This window comes from Cavia porcellus, unplaced genomic scaffold (genome assembly GCF_034190915.1).
Source record: "Cavia porcellus strain 051 isolate PalLab524CR breed Dunkin Hartley unplaced genomic scaffold, mCavPor4.1 scaffold_9, whole genome shotgun sequence".
Lineage (NCBI taxonomy): Eukaryota > Metazoa > Chordata > Mammalia > Rodentia > Caviidae > Cavia > Cavia porcellus.
In genome coordinates, this window is record NW_026947492.1 from 47,780,019 (window position 1) to 47,805,899 (window position 25,881).

A 25,881-nucleotide genomic window follows, 5' to 3' on the forward strand; every position below is an offset into this window, starting at 1 on the left:
ATGGATACATCTGGTTGTGCTTTGAAAAATGAAGTGAATGGGAAAGATCCAAGAGTAAGAAGTCAGAATACCACTGTGGTAGCCTAAGTAAGATATGGACCAGTTGAAAAGGTATGAAGGTGCTGGAGCTGACACAGAAACACAGAGCAGGTAAAATCAGTAGAACCTGATGGCTAACTAATGACAGACAGGATACAGACTGGATGGTTTTGAACTTGAGAGATACAAGGAAACAGAAGGACAGCAGAGCAAGAATGTTCAAACAGAGTAAAAAGAAAAGAGAATTCTTATTAGGAACTTATGCAGTTTTTGAGAAGTATTGGACATAAAAGTGGAAATTTCCTGCAGTTAGCTACAAATGTCATCAGGTTAAGAAATGACAGTAGGAGCTTTTAGGATGGATGAAATTTCAAGGTTAGAATGTTATTAGGCCTGGAATACACAGATTTTCTTGAAAGTTTCTTTTGCCAAAATCTCTCTTTGGTTTCTCTTTGTTCATTTGACAAATAATTATCACCTGGTCCTTTTGTGTTATAGAGAGTCAGAAATAATGTTAAAGTCTAATATATAATCTTTGCCCCAAGTAATAATCATCATTATAATCATCAGAATAGTGACTATTTACTGACCACTCTTACTTTTAAGTTAAGATATATATTATTTTCATCTTAATATTAATTTATACCCATTTTATGGGACGATTAAAGGTCAGAAAAGTTATCTATTTACCCAAGATTGTACAGTACATTATCAAGGAGTCTAGATGGAAATATTGTTTACTAGATTCCAAAGCCCCTGCCATTAACCTGTGAAGTGTTTGGTGAGACAGAGTCTGTGTTATTAAAAAATTAAACAGCATAAAATATACTTGACTTTGACTCATCAAAATATCTGAGGCTGAATAATGTATAAAAGAAAAATGGCTTACTTGGCTCTCATTTTTGGAGGTTCAAGTGTGTGATCCTGTCATCAGCTCAGCTTTGGGGAGGCACTCGTGGCAAATGGCATCACAATGTCAGGATCATGTGTAAGAGAATTAATAGTGAGACGGGAAACTAGAGAGACCAAGGAGGGGTCAGTCTTGCTCTTTGATAACTCACTTTTGTAGAAACTAATGGGGCCACATAAGAACTACTTTAATTTCTTCACAGACAGTAGCACTGTGCCTACTAAGTAATTATAACATTTGTAGAAGACAGGCAGGTGACAGGAAGTATAAGTGGTAGATACAAGTGCAAGTGGTCTGGATTTGCCCTGCTGGAGGATGGAAAGAAATCCCATCACAGAGAGAAAACCATAGAGGCTTGGGGAGAGAGATCGTAGGAGGATTAAGAATGCATCTGGGGAGAGTAAAGCAGCCACTTTGGCCAGAGGATGGAATTATAAACAGATACCTATCAGGAGATAAATCTCAGAAGGTATGTTGGGTTCAGGTCATTAAAGAGCTAAGCTCTTTGAACGCCATCCCATGAAAAATTAGAAGATACTAAAGGTTTTTGAGCCTGAGAATTACATAATTAAAATGGGCTTTTGAAACAATCAGTTTGACATTTGTTGGCAGACGAGATCAGAAGAAAGATGAGAGGTAAGTAGTTCATTTATGAAGTTGGTGCAACATCAACCTTTTTCACAGCAGGATTGAGAACGGAGGAGAAAAGGAGCAGAGGCATCTACTCCGAAGAGCTGCGCAGGCAATAAGGGACTCTTGGACATTTCCAAGCTGTACAGAAAAGCCTCATTGTCATCCTAGTATTAAAGGGATAAGGCTCTGGAGTAACTGCTTTCCTTTCCTCTCTTTAACCTCTTCTTATTCTCTACTCCTTAAGCAGAGAAAAGTATTCTAAGAAAATGGGAACCAAAGTAAGAAAACTGTGATTAGGAGACACAGTACAGTAATAGAGTTTGGGGTCTAGGGCACAGCACAGGGTCCAGCAGGAGAGCTGCTGGGAGATCACAAGCAGGCTATCGACAAGGTGAGGCTGAAGCAGGATGGAACCTTGGCAAGAGCACAGGTAGTTTAGCCGTGAGGAATGGATAGCAGAGAGTCCTGAACTAGGTCCTGGAATCTTTCACTGCCACATATACAACCAAGGTGACCTTTGTAAATTATCTAATCTTTCCAAGAGAGCCTCAGTTTCCTCACCTGTGAAACAAGGCTAGCAGTCTTCAGACATTCTTACTGGGCCATACGCTAGGAAGGGTCAGACAAGAGTGAGTTGTGAGCACTCTTCACAGAGATAGTGAATCTAATCTAAGAGGCCATGTCATGAGTTTTACAGCACTCTCCAGAAGTGCAGGAATGTGTTTAGGATCTCTACACCTATTTGTACCAAAAGGCAGCACCAGGCTATGTGTGCTCTCACCCCACAGAGACAAAGAATAGAAGTGAAAAATACCATGGGCCCTTTCACTACTGGATTGTAAACTCTTGCAGAGTATGTAGGGATTTTTATCTCTTTATTCCAGTATCTTGCATTGTCTCTGCATGGATTAAATCCTAAGGTGCCTATTGACAGAGTCTTGTGAACAGCTAGCACATGCATATGTCAGAGCTGGTTCTGAGTCCCGGTCCAAAGCCAGGTTTCCAGTTCTTTTAGAAGTGGGAAAAGCTTGTGATGGTGAGTAGGTTGTGGTGACCTATGAACAATTCCATTGTCTGCCTGATGCCCCTTTATCCTGACATTCATGGCCCTTTGCTGTCTAATTTCTGCCTGATTTTCCATTCTTTTGTTCCAGGCAATTTATACCTATTTGTTTCCCAACATATCTTCCATGACCGAAACTCTATGCTGTATCTTAACTTCCTTCTGCATTAACTGTCTTTCTCCCCACCTGCATTCACACAGTCTCCACTTGTCCAGCACCTGGCACATGCACCCCATCACCCATGAAGGGCTACTCTACAGAAGTAAATCTTCTGACTCAATCCCTGCTGCCCTTTGTGTTATTCTGCTGTAAATAGTAAAGCCACCTCCCAAAGTCATGACTATTAATACATATATTTCACTTCCCTTGGTCCTCTAGCTCATTAAGGGCTGGGTCCATGCATACTTGTTTTTATAGAAGAGCAAACTCAAGCTCCTTCGTCCAATAGATGGAGGAAATATCTTTTGCCTAGTAGATGTTTCTTAAATATATGTGAAGTGAATGAATAAAAAATATCCATTGTAACCATATAATAAAACCCTTCATCACCATTAGCCTCATCAGAATCTGTTAATTTATGAGTCAAACCTCGAACTAGTACTATCTCTAGTCCATTTTCAGCTCTCAGTGATTGTTTGCCAAATGCAAGATAACACCAGCACAGCTTGAAAATTTTCCCATCTGACATGAAATGGTGATTCCAGAAGACATCACAAGGAGAGCTGTTCTTTGCAAATTGGATTTACAGCAGTATTTACATCAGTCCCCACACTCTGGAGCTGCAGCAGCAGCATGAAGGCCTCTTTTCCATTTTCTCCTTTTATTACGGCCTTCCCTACGTGCCCTCCCCCCACGTTTCTCAGGTTGAAAGTGTGTGTTAGTTTCTTTCAGGGAGAGTGACTAAATGTGGTTTCCCTCCAGCTGTTTATGCAGTCCACCCCTCAAACCTCAGAATGCAGGGGAGGCACCTTTCTGTCATTTTGCCACAGTAGGATTTCCTCTAGCCTCATCCCAGACAAGCTGTCTCATCCCCTGCAAAATCAATAGGTATCTACTTGTCAAGTCTGACAAGCTAGGGCACTGAAATGAGCACCTTATCACTGGAGGTGCTGCCCCGGATTGATGGCAGCCTGCTGTGTTTTTCAGGCCGTGGTGGTGACTGATGGGGAACGCATACTGGGCTTAGGAGACCTGGGCTGCTACGGCATGGGCATCCCGGTGGGCAAGCTGGCCTTGTACACAGCATGTGGAGGGGTGAACCCGCAGCAGTGCCTCCCTGTCCTGCTGGATGTTGGCACCAACAATGAGGTAACAGGCTATTTGGGTCAAGGGCTCTGGGGCCAGAAAATGACAGAAGTGGATGAATGGGGAGCATTTCGAGGGTGATTGTATCTATGTAGCAGTGAGCTATTTCTTTCCTAGTTCCCCTTCAACGGAGTACTCCCTTCACACATTTGCCCTGCCCTTCCTCTCCCACCCCTCTCCCATTTCTGTGTCCCCTTGCTTCTTCCTCTACCTCTCCCTGACGCTCTACCTCCTTGAGAGCCTCTGTGCCCTTTATGACCCCTGCTTGAGTTTCTCTTTATCCTTAGCCTCCATGATCCCACATGGCTTCCATTCCTCTTGAAGCCGCCTCACCCACTGATGGAGATAGAAACCAGTGCAGGTGAGTGGACTGTGTTTTTCAGCATTTTGAAGGTGAGCTGACTCAGGAGAAAGATTCAAACTCAGTGCACCAGGGCTGGGATACAGGGCACAAGGATGGGGGCTGAAAAGTCTCAATCAGGCAGATCAAAGTCCTGTAACCATGGTGAGAGAAACTAAGCCAAACTGACATCCACCTGCAGAATTCCAGGTGGTTTGGGACTGACATGTTTAATGTATGCCTGTGATCCTCAGCTGTGTCTCTGTGTTAGAAAACATGAAAAAGTGTCCAAGAATTCTTTTTTAAGAACTATATTAGTCAGCCTTTTCATTGCTGGGACCAAATACTTGATTGCCCAGAACACAAAAGGAAGGTTTAATTTAGCTCACAGTTTTAGAGGTTTCAGTCTATAGATGGCTGGCTCCAAGGCAGAAACTTCATGGTAGGAAGTCATAGAGGAGCAAAGTTGTTCAATTCCTCATCTGTTATGATTTACATAAGGGTGTTAAAGTTATTTCTAGGCTTTTTGCAAAAATGAATTGTGCACTAGTAACCCTATTTTACAGATCAGTCTTCCTCTCTTCATTATTTCTTTAGGATAAATTTCTGGAAGCAGAAATATTGACACAAATGGAATAGTCATATATTAAATTTTTTTATTCACAATGTCAAAAAGATAATACTTACTGCATTCCACAGTGACCTCTCTCAAGGAAACATATCAAGACTCAGCATGAGGCACCATGCAGCCTCATTTCAAGAATGAGCACTGTAGCTACTAGTAAAGGATGTTTCATCAGTTTTATCCACAGAAAAACAAATAAGAAAGAGACAGACAGGCCTTGTTTAATAGCTGAGAATCGTAGGGGTAGGGTGAGATGAGTGAAGGTAAAAGTCCTGGGATCAGGACTCTACAGAAAAGCACGGAACTTTACTTCCAATTTGTAACAAACTCACCAGGAAGAAAATGATCACAGCTGACCAGCAGCAAGCATAGTCCAGGCCCTTACACTCAGTTAAAACCTTATAATTCTGAATTGTGTGAATTAAATCTACTTATGATGTGATGGGAGCAGCTGTTCTTACTGTCTTTTTCGAGTTGAGGAAACTGAGGCCCAGGGAGTTTAACTTGACCCAGAAGGCCTATTGGAAATGTCAGTCTAGGATCCTAAGTGGAGGCTTTGCTCCTCTCCCCAGGCTTACAAGCAACCTCTGCTCATGCCCCTGCCTGAATTTCTGTTGTTTTATAAGTAAATATCATCTCTTGATTTCAGAATTTTTATTAGTATAATGGTTGATGCATTGTATCAACTTGAGAAGTTCAGAAGTTTAACTAAGCAACTCAGCAGGAAGCCAGGGTCCTTTGTAAACATCCTCATCCTGTGCAAGAGGTGGGCAGGGAGATGGTGTGAGTGCTGCACTGCCCTGGGGTGGTGGGATAGCCTGCTTACAAATATAGGGGAAAAAACAGGCTAGTTCTCTTTTTGCTCTTGCTGTCTTTGCTGTCTTCTGCCACTTTGAAATATTTCCCTTGTGCCACACCACCCTGCCTTGGAGCCAGCTGATTATGGACTGAAACTTCCACAAACTGCGATCTAAATAAACACTTCTTTCCTTAATTTTGAGTGTTAGGTATTTTGTCTCAGCAACAAGAGAAAAGTAACTGAGACAATTAGTAATTTTTGAATATTAAAAATTTTTAAAGAAAAATGAAATAGCATTTCTCTCACAATGCTATATCTGTGTCCTCTCCTAGTGTTTTTTCTACACACATACATAAATCTCGTTATTCCCGAGCTGTGATCAGAATATGCATGTAATTTTATTCTATACTTTTAAATTAAGATTATTTTGTGAACACTTTCCCTTTGCTTATTTAGTAAAAGTTTACTGAGTATTTAGTAGGTGTCAGGCACTCTGTTAGACATGAGGAGATAAATGAGATCCAGGCTTGGGTGAAATATTCTGGTTGACAGTATTTCAACACTGTCACCTAATTGATCATTTTAATGGGTTATGTCTTCTGCTTGCAGTGTCTGCCTCTCCCCTAAGGGTTTCACTCAGAACACAAGAATTCAAAATTGCACAGTGACCAACATTAAAAAGACAGTGATTTATCTCTTTTCAAATGAATTTAATGTGTCATCTCCCACGCTATAGTTCTTTTAAAAATTGAATCTGTTTGCAAGATTTTTCTCTGTAAAAGTCCAGGGATGCATCTTTCATTCAGAGCAGGCCTAGGCGCAGTAGAGGGAGGCTTGGCCTTGAAACTTTTATCTCATATGTCAGTGCAGGAAGGGTGCTGTTGTGAGGGGTTTTAGTGTCAGAATAACTAGGCCATCTGTGTATGCCTCCAGAAAAACTCCTGGGCAATACATTAATCAGAGTCAAAGAAAACAGCCCTCCAGATTTCCTGTTGAAGGAAAACATCTGTTGTCTACAGCCCTGAAGCTGAGTCACTTTTACCTGCCAACACTAAGGAGATTTAGCAAAATAAATACACTGGGTGGTGATCCAATGAAAAGGGACATCTGATGGTTAAATTCCAAGAGAGAAAGGAAAGAGAGCTTCTGTTGATTAAAAGCAAAACATATGGTAGTCACTTCACGCTGTCTGAGTTAGAAGGGGCTGACGTATTATTTTATCCAACACCCTCATTTCACAAGGGGAAAGAGGGCAAATGCAGAACTGGCTCCGAGCCCCACACTCACCGTACTGTACGCAAGGCTCCTTGCCGTCACAGAAGCTTAGCTTTACATTGGTCCCCCTGAGCCTTGTGGACTTCTCCTGGCTCAAGTCTCAAACAATCATAAATTCACTTGAGAAAGAGATGCTTTATAGACCTGTGGAACTGATTGAAGAGGCATATCTGCTCTGGGAGACAAATGTGGGAGGCTTTTATCAGCAGAGCTTGGTACCCTTGCTTTGGGCGTAAGTGGATCAGTGAGGAAGCGTGGGGTCAGCAGCCAAGCTGGGTGTTTCAGATTTCTTCTAACTTCCAAGATTATCACCAGTGTGACTAATAAATATTCAGCATTCACCATGAGGTTCCATCAGAGAGCTCACTCTCTGTGCATGTGATCAGTGAAGATGCTCTTCCTGAGGCTTCTGCAGCCTACTCCTGGGCTTAATTTAGCTTCCAAGAAATGAGAAGGAGACATAGCTGCTACCCTGGGACCCTGTGGCCACTGTGTAAACCCAATGTTATGACCTCTCAGGTCATAGATGATCTTCATAGTATCTTGATTTGTCTGTTGCTGTGCAAGATAAATGGTTGTATTTTTTTTTTTACTAAGAAATTTACCAGTTTAAAACTAATGCCCAATGAAGACAATGAAACATTTTTGTTTTCCATGACATTTTGTTTTCTCCCAAGAAAAACCCCAGAAAGGCAGAGCTGGACAAACAGCCCCAGAGAGTATTTTTGGCCCTCTGCCTCCCACAGCAGAGGAAAGAGTTACAGTTTACCTGCCTTCAACTAAAAATATAGTCGTTGATGCATTTAGTTCTAAAGGGAACTTAGTAACTAACAGAGAAGAAAGATTTAGGCACTTGGGTTTTATTTAGGTGCTAGACATCCTTCTGGGCACCAGAGCTTGGAGATGAATAGGCTTGGTCTCCACCCTGGGAAGACCTGTGGTCTAGAAATCACACTTTCCTCTCTGTTGCTTCCATTAACATTTGTTGTTGTTGTTGTTGATTTACCTTGGACAGCTCCTTTGGCTTTTTAGAGTCTCAGAAATTTATTTGGAGGAGGCTATGCCAAATGACTTCCTCAGACCTTCATTCTTAATTTAGAATCTCCTAAATCCAGTCCTGGGACTCATATAATTCATAAAAAGTTTACAAATCTCTGCAAGATGCTAATTAATACAGAGCAGAGTTTTTCCTCAAAAAATTTGCATTACATGACAGAGGTAAAATTATTATCCCTTTTGAAAAGAGAGGCACTAGGCATAATGGTGCAAACCTGTAATCCCAGCACTTGGGAAGCTGAAGCAGGAGGATCTCTGTGAGTTCAAGGCCAGCCTGGGCTACATAAGTGAGTTCAAGGCAAGCCTAAACTATAGAGCAAAACCTAACTCAAAGAAAAAAAGAGAGACAGACAGACAGAGACAGAGAGACAGAAGAAAAAGTAGCGAGAAGGGAAATATCTTGCCCAAAGTCAAAGGACCAGTTAGGTAATACAGTGTGAATTCAAACCCAGGTCCATCCAATACAACAGCCCAGCACCTCTTCAGGCCACACCAAGAGCACTCAGAGGGGGAATCCTGACCTTAGCCAGCAGGCCCTGTGGGGCCCTATTTTGCAGTACCATACCTCTTAACTTTAGGATTCCTTCATCGCAACTGATAGGGTTAGTAGGTCTAGCAAATAAAAATACAGAACCCAAATTAAATTTAATTCTCAGATAAACAATTGTATTTAACACAAGTATGTTCAATGCAACATTTGGGACACACTCAAATTAATTTCTTTATTTAATGCCTATCCAAAATTAAGATTTAACTGAGCATCCTGTATTTTATCTTGCAATACTACTTTCCTCCTACATGCTCATATGACAAAGTCTGAACACAGAAGGGCTACAAAGGAGAGGGTCCAGCCTAGTAAATACACACACCTCACTGCAGTCATTCTTGAGTGCAGGTCAGTTAGTGTAACACGAGGCAGAATGTGAGTGTTTTGTCTCGATGTTGTATCAAGTCATCTGTGGCAGCTATTTAAGAGAAGCCATTTTCACCCTCGCCAGAATAGCTCCTACATGCTAGAAAGGTGGACATGGACTTTCTTCTGGCTCCATTAAAGCTTTCCTTGCTCTCCAGCCTGGTCTGTCAAATGAGAGCCTGACCAACTCAGCCTTCCCAGCCACTGCTGAACTCTTCTGGGAGGCCCGGGAAGAGGGCAAGGAACTGCTGCTTAGGACTCTGGTCAGCACAACAGCAAGTGACAGGGAGGAGAGACTGTTGTCATGAGATCCAGTTGAAGTAAGATTCAATCTCAGCTTAGCCATCTCTGACTCTTGAGCAATGGTTTAAAGCCTTGGTTACAACTTTCTCACATGTAAAACAGAAATGAAAAGAGATCAGACTACTGGAAGACCAAGTGAATAAATTGCTTGAAATCTCTATACAACCGTAAGAAGCTACTTTTTTTGTAATTTCACATGGAATTTTTTCCAATTTTTGTGGTTACTTTTGAAGCATTTGAGCCACAAAACATTATATCCTAAAAGTAAGACACAAAAGATTTTCAGAATCATCTTACTATGTTAATAGCAGCCCATTATGATTGACCTTTGATCTTTTCTGAAATACACGTTTTTTTGGAAAATCTAGAAACTCTTAGGTGTCAATTAAGAACTTGACTCATACCAGAGACTGCATATTTATACTATGTTCCCTGCTACATCAAGATTTGAAAACATCAAGATTCAAATCCATGATTCAGTAACATCAAAAGGTATAACTCAAGTTAAAAGGAAGCTATTAGGTATGATATTAAATCAGTGTGGCTCTAGAACAGTGACTGAAGCATCACCCCTACAGTTACAAATCTGCATAATCTTGCATTTTTCTTTTTCACTTTAAAAATCTCATACACATTTGTCCACATGTCTACATGGTTCATGTTAGTTACCTTTTTCTCACTGCGGAGACAAAATACCCAAAATTAAGGAAAGAAAGGTTTGTTTAGCTCACAGTTATTGGAGGTTTCAGCACAGAATGGCATGGTTGAGAGCAGCAATTCAAGGTGGCAGAAGACAGCAAAAGCAACAAGAGCCAAAAGGAGGAAAGTAAGCCTCTTTTCCTCCCTTATAGTTATGCAGGCTACCCACCCTAGGGCAGGTGTAGCATTCACACCATGTCTATGCCCCCATCTTGCACAGGCTGAGGATGTTTACAAAGTGAGGAGTCTGGCCCTCTGCTGAGTTGAGCTGGAAATGCTATAACTCTGTTTCCTGATATGAGGGCACAACAACAAAGGGTCCACGTTTAACAAGCTGTCTTAGAAAAGCCTGCCCTCCCCCAACCACATGAGGCTTTGTGGTGACATTCAGACACAAACAGTAACATGGTTTTAAACACCCCTCATTTTAATGACTGTCCAGCTGTCCATTCAGCTATTCTACCATTGTTTATCACCCCCTTGCATGGATGTTTGCTATCTCTAAGTGGATTTTAAATAATAATTTCCAGGTAGCATATAAGAAGGTAGACACAAGATTTGTCTCAGCTTCATTCTTTATTTCCCTAGCGCGCGCGCACACACACACACACACACACACACACACCCTACAAAGGAAGAACTACCAAAAAGACTAATAGTCTCAAGGTGAGTCTAGGAGATGAGGAGAGTGAGAAAGGAGATTAGGACTCACTTCTTTTCTAGACCTGTGATATCTTAAATAAAGTACTAAACCAAATTCAAACAAATTATGTGAATCCATGACAGGGGCAAGAGGCTGAAAAGGCTTATACTTCCTGATCTTGTCCCTACACCTTTCCCCTACCACTCCCTACAGCGATGTCTAAACAGTATGTGTCTAGAACAGTGGCTTAAAAAATTCTAAGTCTGTCCTTGGTTATCTACAAAACAGCCAATAAAGCGGCACGACTGAGTGCTAAAACCACAAACTTTAAATCTGAATCTTGCTTCTTGCCTTATTTGTCCAAGATTTTGGGCAGGTTGTATTTTCTTTCTGTATCTGGTTGTTTCATTTGCAACATAGGGACCAAAAAATGAGACCCACTTCTCAGGTTGTCCAAGAAACAGAAGTGAGAGCTTCATGGAAAAAAACACCATGAAGAATAAAGTGGAGGGGCCAGGCATAGCTTGAAGTGTACACGGCCTTCAGACTACAAAATAGGTCAGGCTTCTGGAAAGGAGAAAAGAAAGAACCAAGAAATGAATAAGGTGAGCTGTGACTGCAGGGCAACCTAGGGAGTCTCATTCAGGCTGAAGGGAAGTCTCTAAGCAAAGCTGCTTAGAGTCTCAGCTGGGTAGAAAGGGCCTTCCCTAGACCCCACCATGCCAGTGTACATAGAATGTGGTAGTGCACTACTATCCCCCAACTACCCTCCACTCTGTAGGCTCTCTTAAGAGAGTTCTGAGTTGAACCTTTCCATGGCCATCGTGACCTGGGAGTTAAAGCGATTGGAACACATAGGAAGCGCTGTGAAAGGTAGTTGCCACTGTCTTATAGCCTGTGTTATAATTCACAAACCTATTTTATGTTATTTTGCTCAGTCATCACAACCACCTGTTCCTGGTATCTTGTCCCCTTTTGACAGATGAGAAAAAGGCTCTGAACTGTCACGTACTTCACCCATAATCACACAACTTCTTGGTGGTGGAGATGAGAGTTGACTCAAAGCCCCTTGAGATTACACCCATGTTGTCCTTATCTTTGTATCCTGTGGTAGCTGTGAGATGAAGATGAATGTAACACAGATGATGATGATAAGACAGAACCTCGTGTTTTAGGAGCTCATAAGTTTGATGAGCTAGACACAAAAATAGATAATTCCTCTTAACATCAGGAATTACTATTTCACAAATATATCACATTATTTTCCTCCTTATCTCTCCAACCCCCATCTGTTCTTTGTGTTATATGATCACCCAGAGGGCCCATACCACCTGTTGAAATGTGCTCATCTTTTACCATAGATATCCGACCTACAGACCTAGTGCCACGTGTAGCCCTGGAGAGCTTGTAATGTGGTACTACAAGATAGTAAACTTTGAACAGTATTATGTGATTTTTAATGATGTTTCGTGACTCAATTGCATGAATACAGGCTACATAGGCTAGAACAGAAGCCTAAGAAGGAGTAGGAACAGTGCAACCCAATCAAAATCTACATGTAACAGATATGACATGCAGCTGTGCAACTTGACAAGCCAAATGCCCTTGTCAAGTTGCACAGCTACCTACCTACACATGAATGTGTGCCTTTGAAGATGGGTCTTAATGTTATGAAGCAGATATGTAAACTTTCTTATTCAGTTATTAAACTAGAACTTGTCACTTTGTAAAATAATTTTATAGGTTAAAGTAGTATTTAGCAGCTATGGTATGTGAAAAGTACAAAAACATATATAGATTTTTGCTCAAGATCTTGTTACAACTACATAGATGACATTATTAATACTAGAAACATAAATGGCTGCTTATTTATTAATATTTGTAATGTAAAAGTTATAATCATTCAACTCAAAAGATGATTGTATCTATTTGCTAGACTTTTATAAGAACTATCTTCCCAGAGAAAAATAGCCCATATTTCACAAGCATGCATCATTCATGTCATCATTCTTTGGTAGTAACATATTCCTGAACAACTATTTTTAAGAATGAATCACACAAATAATGCAATTAGATCAAAAGTTTCTGATGAACACCTTAAGAACTCACTAATCATAACTCTTTCCATCAAACGAGACATTAATGTACAGTCATAATTCACAAGACCAAATATCCCAGTAGCTTTATGTTTATGTTGTCCTTTTTATGTCACAATAAAAAAGTTTAAAAATAAGAGTTTTGCTGCTTACATATTAACTGTACCATATATTTTATTTATGGCCCAAGACAATTTCTCCTCACTCAAGGCAGCCCAGGCAAGCCAAAATGTGTACACCCAATTTTCAGTGCCTGAACATTTTATCCATGACACAATCCCCACCCACAACCCAAGGGAAATTACTTCACTCCTTCTGTGCTTCCATGCACCATTCATTTTCCAAAGCCTCATCCCCCAGCCCTGTAGTACAGTTAAGTCTACTACTCATAGGCAGCCGGCAGTAGACAGTGAGCACGCTGAAGACAACAACCTTGCTCAGTTATCTACAAATTACCCCACCAGGTCTGGTGTGTAGTAAATGATTCATAAATGTATCATCTCTTGATTTTATGGGTTACAAATATTTTAACAAGTGACTCTGTATTTCATTTTTTATTTTGAAATACTGTGGATTTGCATTTGTGGAGTTGTCAGAATTAATACAGAGAGATCTTATTTAGCCATTACCCAGTGTCGCCTAATGGTAACATTTAGTAGAACTTTAGTACAATATCACCACCAGGAAACTGGCCTTGACACAATTCACAAACTTTATTTAGCTTTCACTAGTTTTGTATGGGTTCATGTTTATGTGGGTGTGTGTTTCACTTCATGCAGTTTTCTGGTGTGTGTACATTCTTGTATCATCACAGCAATCAAGATACAGAACAATTTTGTTACAGGGAATACCATGAAAGGAAGGCAGGAAGACAGGAAGGCAGAAAGAAAGAGAGAGAGAGAGAGAGAGAGAGAGAGAGAGAGAGAGAGAGAGAGAGAGAGAGAGAAAGAAAGAAAGAAAGAAAGAAAGAAAGAAAGAAAGAAAGAAAGGAAGAAAGGAAGGAAGAAAGAGAGAGATGGAGGAAGACTGGAAAGCCTGAGTGGGTCCACTAATTCATAGGAAAATAGTGAGGTAGAAAATCCCGTGTGGAAGGTTGTTAACACAACAACATGTGACTGCTATGATGGAAGGACCTGCAGGAGGCAGGGTAGAGGGTCACCTGCCACAGACCAGGGAGTAAGAGGAGCATCTTTCTTAAGTTGAAATCTCCAGTAGTATCATGGTATCTTTGCATCTCTCAGGACCTAGATAGTTTGACACATGTGATAGATAAGATTGCATTGAATTAATGAATGAGTCGATGAATAATCTTTTAAACTGAGTCCATACATATCAGGGATTTGGGGTAAGATCCAATACTTCAAAATAGATGCTGCTTAAAGTCATTTTACAGTGGGCTCATAATAAGAATTTTGGCAATGTCTGAAAACATTTTTCATTGTCACAGATGCTGCTGAATTCTAGTGGCTAGGGGCGAGATAGGCTGCAAAATATCCTACAAGATGCAGTTTAGCTCTCACTTCCAAGTCAAAGACATCAATAGTGCCACTGTTGAGAACTCCTGAAATAAACCCAAAGCTTGCACTCAGAGGTTGGAAGACTATGTGTGAGAGAGGATTATCTGGGTCAAAGCTCCATTCATTCCTCAAGCGGGAGCCACATATGAATTCATTCTTAGTAGGTGGCTTTGCCTGCAGGACCTTTCAGAGATGATTCCTATAGGGGTAGGGTACCCAGCCACCTTCATACCCCCTCTTCTCTTCTGATACCCTGGTTAGCCCCACTAAGCCTAGACATTTGTCTAAAAATAATAATAATAAATAATAAATCAGGGACAGTAAGAGAAGGCTCAATAAATGAGTACTATCTGTTCCAGGAGCTGCTCAGAGACCCTCTGTACATTGGCCTGAAACACCAGCGTGTGCGCGGGAAGGAGTACGATGACTTGCTGGATGAATTCATGCAGGCCGTGACAGATAAGTATGTGGGCCAAGCTGTCCCCTTCACAAGAGTACATACTCTTAAGAGATACCATGACTGAGGTCAATATTGGTTTTTGGCAAAATCACAGACAGGAAGTAATAGATACATGTTTTGCTGGGTGGCCTGAAAATTCCAACTTTGACCCCATGTCCTTGGAAGACTAGAAGTGAAGGGGGTCATTCTCTGGGAGAGTCCTTAGGAGCAGAGAGGAGAGGAAAGGGAAGAAGATTGATGGCTGTAGGATCTGTGGTGAGGAGGCATTTAAGTATCTGATGTTCCAGGAAGAAAACTCGGCTGAGCTGTTTGGTATTCTCAGCATAAATAGGGATATTGCAAGTGGTGGAGTAAGATATCCTGAAGAAATGGCTTTGGAAGAGAGCTTACCACATTTGTCATCTTCCACGTAGCTGTAAGGACAAGGCAGTGTTAATGAGAGACTACATGGGCTCTGAACCCACTAGAGTTATCAAGTGCCATTTCTTCACTGTGGTGCAGTATTTTGGCAGTTCCCCCACTCTGGCCTGCCCCATCTATCTTGGTCACTTGCTTCCCTGCCAAGGCTGCTGTGCTGCTGGGGTGTGTTCCTGGTAATACCTCATCTTCAACCTGGGCAATCTAGTGTTTCAGCAGCTCCCAGGTTTTAGAGAACACGCAGGTCCCCTTCTCACTTGGAAAGAGAGAAAAATAATATTATAGTCATGTGGGTATGGAATGATCCTATAAAAAAAGTTGAAAATGGTGGCATGTAGGATGAGGCAGCAGTTCTTGAGAAAGCTAGAGGGGTAATGCTGTAATACACATGCGGAGAGCTTAATTTTAGAGCACAGAAAGCATCCACAGGGAGAGAGGGAAGACAGAATATTGGGCACAGAAGCAGCAAGTGGCGAAAGGAGCATGTGTAAGTCCCATCTAGCTGAAAATAGGGTCATTAAGTAAGAGTAGAGACAGAGGATGAAGCAGCAGAGGTTGAAGGATAGAAGAGGTGTAAGAGAATAACAGACTTAGGAGCAAAGATATGGCCCCTGGGAAGCTCTATGGACCTGAGGTTACGGGTCGTGAATTCAACTCAGGTCAGTGGTATGATTTGAATGCGTCCCAAAATAACACATGTTAATCCCTAATGCAATAGTGTAATGCTGGGATGTAGGCGTGTGGGTCATTAACCCTTACTCTGGCATAAGGGTTAATGCCAACTATAAAAGGATTTAGGGCTCTGAGCACAGTCTCTTGCTCCCTGGAGCTCTCCTGTTCCTTTAATTCAACCATGGGACAACGAAACAAGAAGGCCTTCACCAGAGGCTGCTACCTTGATTTTGGACTTCGCAGCTGAACTGTGAGAAATAAACTTATTTTATCAATTACATAATATTCTGTGATAGCAACACAAAACAACCAAGAAGGCAATTAACTTGTTCTTTTTGTTGTGGTTATTGTTTTGTTTTGCTTTGCTGCTTTTTGGTTTTTGTTGTTGTTATTGTTGTTATTGTTGTTTTTGTCTGTTAAGGCTGACCTGGACTCACTATGTAGCCCAGGCAAGCCTAAAACACAGAAATCCTCCTGCCTCAGTGCTGGGGTTACAGGCGTGCACCATCACACACAGCCAAGTTAACCTGTTCTTGTGTTTCTTTAGCTAGGTTCAACCTTCTGGGTGTGAGGCAGGAAGACACAGGGGAGGATGTAATGAGGGCTGGAATTTTGCCAAGCAAAAGACACAGGGAAAGAGAAAGAACTTAGAGTATATTCAAGGAAGTAATTACAATGATGTGTCACAAGATCTAAGCAAAGTAAGAAGGAACAAAGGACAAAGAGGAGAGGAGAGGAGGCAAAAGAACAGTGGAAAAGGTACGAGGTAGACTGTTAGTCCTGCTGAGAACTGAGAACTGCTGAATGGGGTACTCAGTCCATGAATGAGTAGAAAGCAGGGAGATGGAGATCAGAAAGTTAGGCGTTTCCGGTGGTATTGCGGAAGAAGTGCTGCCATCTACACGTGGCTGTCAAAGAAGTCAATGCAAGGGGCAGCTTAGTAGAGGCATAGCATTTAGAAGAGCGGAATACCCACTTCATTCTTCCTCTTTCAGTCTATCCTGAATACTGCATTCAGTACTACACAAGACATGTTGAAGGCCATAAACTAACGCAAATTTGTTTAACAATAATTGTGATGGCAAAGGGAATAAAAGGCTTAACTTGGTGGAGAGACTCAGAGACTCCTCTGAATCATGAAGGCAGGATTACTTCCAGACATCTGACAGCAGGTCTTCCGGTGGGGGAACTGTACTTGTTTATATCCAGTGGACAAGAACAAATTGATAGAATATAAAGAGAAACTACTTTAAAAGCAAAATAAATCAGAGCTATCCACCATGCAGTGGACTCTGATGGCTGATTGGTGGTGCTATTATAAGAGAGAATTCAAGCATCTGATGCTTCTACATGGCCCTCCTCCATTCTATTTTGGCCTCTTATGAACCCTGTAAAATGTACAAGATAAACATTATTAATTCCATTTTTATGGAAGAGAAAACCGAGACCCTGATATACCAAGGTATCTGGCTGAGGTCACATAGCTCCGGGCAGGACTGTGCACTGAACTTCAGTCTGCAAACACCAGCCAGGCTGTTTTCTATAATGCTAGGTTACCTGACAGAAGGCAATTAAGTTGGCTTCCTGTGCTCAGGACTCGTGGTTTATCTAATGAATCAGTAGTCACTCCTTGATTCCCTAAAGAGAGGTTTGCTATTCATGTGAGAAGGTTAAATAAACCAGAGTGTAAGAGTCTCTTCAAAGGATCATCAAAATCAGTTCACTGTTTCACAGGAGCACACAGAGTGACCCCTAGGGGAGGGGCATGCGTCAGCCAACAAGAATGTGTCCTTAAGCAGAAAAGATGATAGATGGACGGTCTGTTGTTTTGACTTCCTAATAAGCTAAAGCAGATGTTTCTTTGGATACTGTAGGTGGGGAATGAGCTGGTCTCCCCAGGCACTCTTGGGAATATACTCCAAATCACCCCAAGATTGAATGCCTGGCCTGGGCGTGAGTCAGAAGCCCTGAAGCCAAACTCAGTGTATTTTAAGAAGGAACCTTGGGAAACATTGACTCCTGCCTTCAACATCCCGTCTCTGTCCAAACATCCTGTCAATAAAAACGCTAGCTCCTTACCCGTCCCACTAATCAGCATGTGCCTAAAAACATTTTTGACCTGAAAAAAAAAAATCTCACTATGGCCCAGTTCCTACTCTGGAGCTTGGCCACTGAGGAAGATTCACCAGGTCAGGAAGAGTCTTCATTTATATTTTCAAACCAGAACCACAGAGTGCTAAGAGAGCCCCCTGAAAGCTGAGACCAAGTCTGATGCTCTGTGGCAAAGACTGATCATTCTGCCCTTGCTGTTCTTCCTCTTTCCTCCAGTGGCATCCAGAGCCCGCACCTGACTACCACATCTTGATATGACAATTTTCCGTAAAGATTTTCACTTACATTTTTCATTTCTGCAACTTACAGCAGAAGGAGTGGGTCTTGTCCATTTTAAGTTACACCAGGAGTCCTAGCTTGGAGGGTGCCCTAAGGTTTCCATTCAAATATAAAATTACAACTAAGTATTTCTGCTGTGCTCTGATCAGATCAACAGGGAACAAAGGAATTGGTACCTGAGTGCCCTTAATACAATGCAAAGCACCAAAGTAAAGCTAGAAACAAGGAGTTAGGATTCCAAAACTGTTCCCTATCCTTTGGTCTGTGCTATCAAGGCACATAACCTCCATTTCTATTGCTGTGTAACAAACCACTCCCATTCTTAGTGGCCAAATATCTTACTTGCTTTGGATTCTTGTACACTGATTTGGCTAATCTGGGTAGTCCTGGTCATGTCAGTGATCATGAATATTAATGCTTTTAGCTGGCAGCTAATTTGGAAGCAAGCTCAGCTGAGATCATGGATTTTAGTCGCCTCTCTCTGTCTCTTTCTGTCTCTCTCTCTTTCTCTGCCTGTCTCTGTCTCTGTCTCTCCATCTTTCCCCCCTCCCCTATCCCACATGGCCTCTTTAGATGGCTCTTCTCTTAACAAGATAGCAGAACTTTCCACATAGCAGTGCAAAGCTCCCAAGAGCACAAAACTAGAAGCTGCCATGCCTTCTTAAAGATGAACCTGAAATTCATACAATGTAGCTTCCACCACATTATACTGGTTAAAGCAAACCTCAAGCCCATACTCATTTCTGGGAGAGAGGCGGTAACACAAGGATGCAAATACCAGGAACCCTGGTTCACCAGGAGCCACTAGTATAACAGACTACCACAGCCTATCCAACCTGAGAGGGAAAGGAATAGGCAGTGAACAGTGTAGGAAAAGGTATTCTACAAATGTCAGAAGTGTAGAGAAACGAATGATGAAAAGAATATGCAGGGATATGCAATATACAAAATCCATGAGCATTTTTACCCAATTCCTGCCATATACCAGAAACTGAGCCAGAGTTGGCAAGTAACCCCCAGAGAAATAAACAGTCCTACTCTCAAAGAGGTTTGTAGTCAAAGACATTTTTGTATAACTACTGGAGTTTCAATAACCTGACCTTTTCGCTCCTGTCGCCTCTAAATGGAGTTTCAATAACCTGACCTTTTTGCTCCTCTCCTGTAGTCTGGAGAGTTCTATAGTGGAAATACAAAATTTGGAGATTCCATCCCATAAGTGATATTTAAAGTACAAAGGGAGACTTGTTCATCAGGAAAAGATGATAGAGAATATGGCTCATCATCTCTCTCTGAACTATACCCTATAGATAACTTCAAGTCCAAGTGGGTCAATGAAATTTAATAATAGACTAGGATATTACTGTCAAAAATAGCAAGAAAGGTACACGATTTCACTCCTTTTTCCAGGTCTGACTGCTTAGGAGCCTAAGACCTCTGTAGGTTTAGTAGAGAAGAGTGTCATGTCTGCTCGGGTGGGGAATAAGGTGTGTGGCACACACTGTGCTGTCTCCATCTTGGATCCGTGAGGAACCTGGTAGCTCAAGATCAGTGTTTCCATGAGCGCTCACACTGGCTGTCCTGTAACTCCTAGAGCTCAGGGTCAACTCAGAGACTAACAGAGCTTCTGTGTTGTGCTCCAGGTGTTTAGAGCATTTCTTCTCCAAGTGCTCCAGATATTTCAAGAGCTAAACTGAGACTCTCACTTTTTGTCTACATAAAACTGCAACTTCTCTTTTTGCTATAAAAGCATTCAGAATTATGTTCCCCAGACACACCCCATCCCCACTCCACCCCTGTTATCCACTGTGAGATAGAACAATAAATCAAAGTAATATGAGGACCTCTTGAAGATCATTATGTAAAATAATAACCCTAGTCATGCTTTGAAGGCCTATATCATCATTGTTTTGGGCTCTTTTCTATTGTTATTTATTTGTCTTTTTTGTTTCGTGTTTTTCTAGCAATTTGTTTTGTTTTGGTTTGTTTTTCCCTCTAATACAGAAAAGATAGGTATACGTGTAGAGGCTTATACATGTGTAGAATTTCCCCTTCAACAGTATATGAGAATCAATTACATTATGCATGATGAAATGAACAAAGAAAAAGAGACATTATGGTATTCACTGCAGATACTGTATCATCATGCTGTGAAATCCAGTAATGCTTTTATTCTTTGTTCAGAGTGGTTTTAGTCTGTTTTGTATTGTTTAATTTCGACATACATGAAGGTATGGACAGCTAATTTGAATGAAAACAAGAGACATTATGGCAGCCATTGTTGATTTTCCTATTGCCTGGTTTTGAAGGCCTGTAATATCATCATCATTCTGTTCTGATAGGTTTAATATTATTTTGTTTTGTATGAATTCATTATTGTGGAGATATGGACAACTATTTGGAAAAAAACAAAAGACATTATGATAGCCATGGTAGATATCCTATTATCTTGCTTTGAAATCTGTGTCACTTACATTGTTTTCTTCTGATCTACTTTGTTCTATTTTGTTATATTAGTTTTATCCTCATTAAAATAAAAACGTATGTACATATTGACCTGTGATTCCCAAATACAGCTTTGCCTCTAAATCACCAGAAGGGCCTACAAATAGTACAGACCCAGGCTCCTGAGCCATCATAACTTTGGGGTGAGCCCTGCGTATCTGTGATTTTGAAGCTTTCCTAATTATCCTGATACAGCCATGAAGGACCAAAGTGTGAAAAATTCTAAGGGATCACATCCCCAGAAAATGCATATTTTGAGAAGCTTCAGCTCCTCCCACTTTCAGAATCAGACTAAGGCTGAAGTGAGGGTTTAAAGGCCAACACACAGAAAGTTGCCACCAGTTTTACCAGCAAGGACCTACATCAGACAGGGCCTAGTGTATTTTCTGGGTGATGCTCTCTGCTGCCAAGTTCACAGCGGCCCATTTTGACAGTACACTTGCCACATGAACAGCTTCCTTCTACTCTGGAAACCTTCCAAGCAGGGCTGTGCCCATTGGTTTTGTGGGAATACACTTTGCCCTGAGGAGCTTGTGCTGCTTTCATGTCTGGCATTTCCCATGCACAGCGAGCATTCACATATCTGGGCACTTTGGCCCTGGAGACGTGTTGTAGGCTAGAATCAAGTCTGCCTTTTCCCACATATCTATCCTCAGGCCTGATTCTTTAGCCTCAGCCTTGACTTCATAGCAGCTAATAGTTTTGGAAAAAGGAAATGCCAAATGCTTAAATTAGGGACAGACAGTAATTACTACCTTATTCATAGAATTTCTTCTAAAAAGCTTCCTGTAGAAATACAGAAAATCACATCATGCTTACAACACATGCCTACTTTTTGGAATTTGACTTTTTGAACTGGAAAGAGTAGACATGCAGCATAACAGGTTATATTTTTCTGGTAAAGTGACAGGAACAATAGGTACTGTACCCCAGAATTCTGGGGATTGAGCTTTATTTTCAACAGTAAGATGAGAAGACTCTTTACAGAATCTCTGAGAAACTAGATACAGCACAAACAAATAATATATTTAATCAAGCATTGTCAAAGCTTTTGAATAGTGACTGCAAAACTAATAGTCTATTAGGCAGTGTAATAAGATTCAAAAGAAATAAAAGACCTGGTTGCTCCCTTAAGAAACTTATAGTCCTTTAATAGACAAAATTTTTGAATAGGAAATAATTACTCTTTGGTGTTGACCTTAAATTTGATGGAAATTTTTAAAAATACAATCAGTAATGACAGGAAAGAGAAAAACTTTTATAAACTTGGGGCCAAATTTGACTAAGCAGTAGGAGAAAGAATGGTGTTCCACATAAAGGAGACATCATGAGGAAAGCCAGAACACAGGAAAGGCAAGGAGTGCACAGGAGACTAGAACAGTCCAACTGGAGGAGAACATTTGTTAGCTAAAAATAAGGTTAAGTATAAATTGAACCAGTTAACATACATTATTTAAATTTCTCCAGAGAAACAGAATGAACTGGGGTTGGGTGGGGGGATTTGCTAGGGAATTGGTTCATGAAATTATGGAAGCTAAGTCCCATGATAGGTTATCTGTAAACTAGAAAATAAGAAAATTCTCTGATAGCTCAGTCCAAGTCCACAAGCATGAGAACCATAAGAGCCAATGGTGTAACTCTGAGTCTGAGGCCAAAGGCTTGAGAAAGCAGGGCCAGGTGGGGGAGGGAAGGAGTGCAAGTCCTGGAGTCAGAAGTCAAGACAACCTAATGCACTGAGGTTCAAGGGCAGGAAACAGATTGTTATCCCAGCACCAGAAAAGAGCAAAACTTTACCTTTCTTCCACCTTTTCCTCCTTCTACCTTAAGCAATCGAATGGTACCTACCCACATTGAATGAGGGCAGATCTTTTTACTCAATCTACTAGTTTAAAAGCCAGTCTCTTCTGGATACGCCCTCACAGGCACACCCAGAAATAATGCTTTACCACTATCTGGATATCCTTTGTATAACACAAGTTGACATTTAAAATTAGCTATTGTATTATGATAGCCATTAAAACCTGGCAGAAGGTCCTCATGATTAGAGCTCAAAGTGGAAAGGGCTTCAGTCATCTAATATGGCAGTTTTTTAAACCAAGCCTCCCAGAGCCCAAGACTATAACGTGTATTGGGGAGGCAACAAATAAAATATATTTCACCAACTATAAAAGATTCTAACTATTTAAAGGAATACTTCCTTGTTTATAATTGCTTTCTGTATCAGGTATTTGCTTAATACTTCATTTTTTTTAAAAGTTTCTGCTAAAAAATATTTGAAACCTACAAATTCATGCCATGGGAGATTCCTGAACCACAAAGTATTATATTAAAGTTGACAGGATATGAGAAGAGATTAGAGGCAGAATACATATCAATTCCCTAATTCAAATTCTGCTCAACCTAGGGAAATCTATCCTGACCGGCCTGGTCTGAAACTATTTCCCTGTTTTTAGTCTTAGGGTTGCGTAGTATTTCATTATATTCATTTTATAATTTCATAATTGTTCACACAGTCAATTTGGGATACCATTTCAATAATGATTTGTGGGGGGTATTAAGCTCCTTAAAGCTCTAGTCTTTCAGTCAGTAAAGAGATTGGACAAAGATATGCCTGGACTATTTTAGAAGAGCTCAAGTATTGACATTGTCTGGCCTCACTCTAGTTCTATGACTATGACATCTCTAACAACTGGTAGCTCCAGGGGAACATGCCTTTACTTACACTGAGCCCACAGGAACTGGTGAGGACAAGACTGTTTGATTAACTTGGTGGGTGGTTAGGTCAAAAGCCTTTAGCAGGCTTGCTATGAATTAGAATGGACTCAGGGCTATGAATATGACCACATCTGAGGAAGCTCAGAAGAAAGAACTCTGGAACTTATTCTGGTTTGTCTGTCCTTTCAAGAAGCAGGACAGTTTTCTAGTTCTCAGTCTGACATGCCTAATTGTTGCCAATGTAGCTCCTACATATTCCCATCAGAATAGAAGCCAGATGTTGCATGGTGACAGACTCCCAGGCCCACAAGGAATCTGTCCTGGGTCACAAAAGGGCTGGGACAATGTACCATAATTCAAACTGGCACCAATTATCTAGGACCTATTCACTTTTTTCATAGCCAAGCAGACTGAATAATTGAGAGAGTTTTCAGTTCACCAGTTAAAGTCTGGCCTCAGGATTGAGCCAAACTATGCTGGAAAAACTCACTGGCCAGGGAAATGGACTCAATGACGCCAGCTGGCTGGGTCTGTTTCATTTTCTTTGTTAGCAGCCTAATTTTTATTGCCTGGTTTCAAGAATAGGAGTAAAATCATGTCCAGACCTGAAACTTCCAGATTATAAGAGAAAAAATGGAAATAAAAAAGTATTTTGTGTATATGAGGAATGGGAGAAGTGAGGGTTCTGATTTCCCTCAATGGATTAACAATAATAATAGTAACAACTCTTATTTAACTGATTCCTATGTATAGACACTGATCCACATACGATTCATACGATAATACCCCATCAAGTTCTCACAATTCTATGGAGCAGGTACTATTAATAGCTTCATTTTAAGAGATGAAGAAATTGAATGCTATAAAAACATAAGTGTTTTGCTTAATACAAGGACTTTTATGAAGATCATACTCATTAACTATATCTGTTAAAAGCATGGATCATAGAGAAAGATTACCTAAATTTGAACTTCATATTAACAAACTATGTATTAACACACGACTTAATTTATCTGTATCTGTTTCCTCATCCCTAAAGGGTATTTTTAAAACAATTCATAAAATGCTTATGATGGATAGATGGGGCCATCCATGTGAAATGCTTAACATTTAACCTCAAAGCTATTATTAATTATTGCTATTGTTAATTCATATATCCATGCTTAATTAATAGGTCATTACTGTCTTCCACAATTTTACATCAGTCTACTCTCTCCATCCCAATATTACTTTCTCTTCCCCAATGCTGAACTTAAGAAGGAAAAACAAGAGCAAAATGTCCCTAGGGATGACCCATCTCTATCTTAGATCTGTGGGTATGTGTACCATACCACAGTAATGCTCGGTAACCCCCGCCCAGTAAAGAGGCATTGTAGGTCTTTCAGGGAGGAGGATTGTTACTGTGTCTGTGGGGTGAAATTTGCACAAACTTTCTGCAACTGCTTCAGCTGAGTGTTATTTGAGCTTTGCAGACTCACTATTCTGACAGAATTGTCCTCTTGCATAACCAAAATTTTCATGACACATTTTTCACACAGAAATGAAAAACACAAACTTGTCCAACAGAAAGTCAGTTGCTTAAGATCTACCCTGATACTGACTTACTAAGAAGATACACATACTCGTACTTTCCTCCTGAAGGCAGAAGGATGCTTTCAGAGATTTCACTTTCTACCATCCTCTTCCTTGCTCCCTGGGCTCTAGTCACGCTGGTATTCATGCTGCTCTTTAAACACATCACTTTTGTTATAGCTACAGAGCCCTCACCCACGGTAACTCGCTAGCCTTGAAAGCACTGCACTGTTCTGGTTATTTCTCCATCAGTCAGACAGAGGTCAACGAGGCAGGAACAAGTTTTAAAATCTGTACAAGACAAAACGTTGGAACAGAGAGTCTTCCCAATACTGCGAGACACTAATGACTGCACCCTTTATGAAGAAGAAACAGGCTGTGGGCACCAACCTTGCAAAATGATGAAGAGCCTGTGAGAGAAAAATTTGATCGAAATGCAAAAAATGAAAATGGCAAGCCTTCACCATATGTGGATTTGAAATCCTCATTTACAATATACTCATGAAACAAATTTCTTGTTAAGAAACAAACATAAAATGTTGTACTTTGCCAGTGATATTGCTGGAAGACCTGACAGAAGGAAACGTAAGTCTTGTCTGTAGGGATACTCCTACAACCTATGCTGTGAATTCAGTTCCCCGATGAAAATGGACAGACGCATCATTCACAACGATCTACATGTAGGGAAATGATACATAGGAAACAACAAGAAAAAATTGGATACCCAACAAATAGAAGAATTAGAATCAAAAGAAAAATGAATGTTCCAAGAGAAACTATAAAAGTTATGCTTAAGTTTACTAAAGAGACTTTTTTATAGAATGAAATCACGAAGTATTGTACCCATACTGTGAATCAAAATAATAACAAATAGATTTGAAAAATAATCTAATGAAACATATGAAATGAAAAAGAAGCATGAAAATCCAGGAGTG

General features: G+C 40.7%; 1 protein-coding gene across 4 annotated transcripts in view; it reads left to right on the forward strand.

The window, feature by feature from the left end:
• Me3 (malic enzyme 3) overlaps window positions 1–25,881 on the forward strand; it is a 219,997-nt gene that overhangs the window by 152,926 nt on the left and 41,190 nt on the right. For all 4 annotated transcript variants that reach the window (XM_003468608.5, XM_013151159.3, XM_013151158.3 and 1 more), the window contains exons 6-7: window positions 3,793–3,954; window positions 14,577–14,680. In XM_003468608.5, the coding sequence (XP_003468656.3) occupies window positions 3,793–3,954; window positions 14,577–14,680 (266 nt within the window). The remainder of the gene's footprint in view (window positions 1–3,792; window positions 3,955–14,576; window positions 14,681–25,881) is intronic.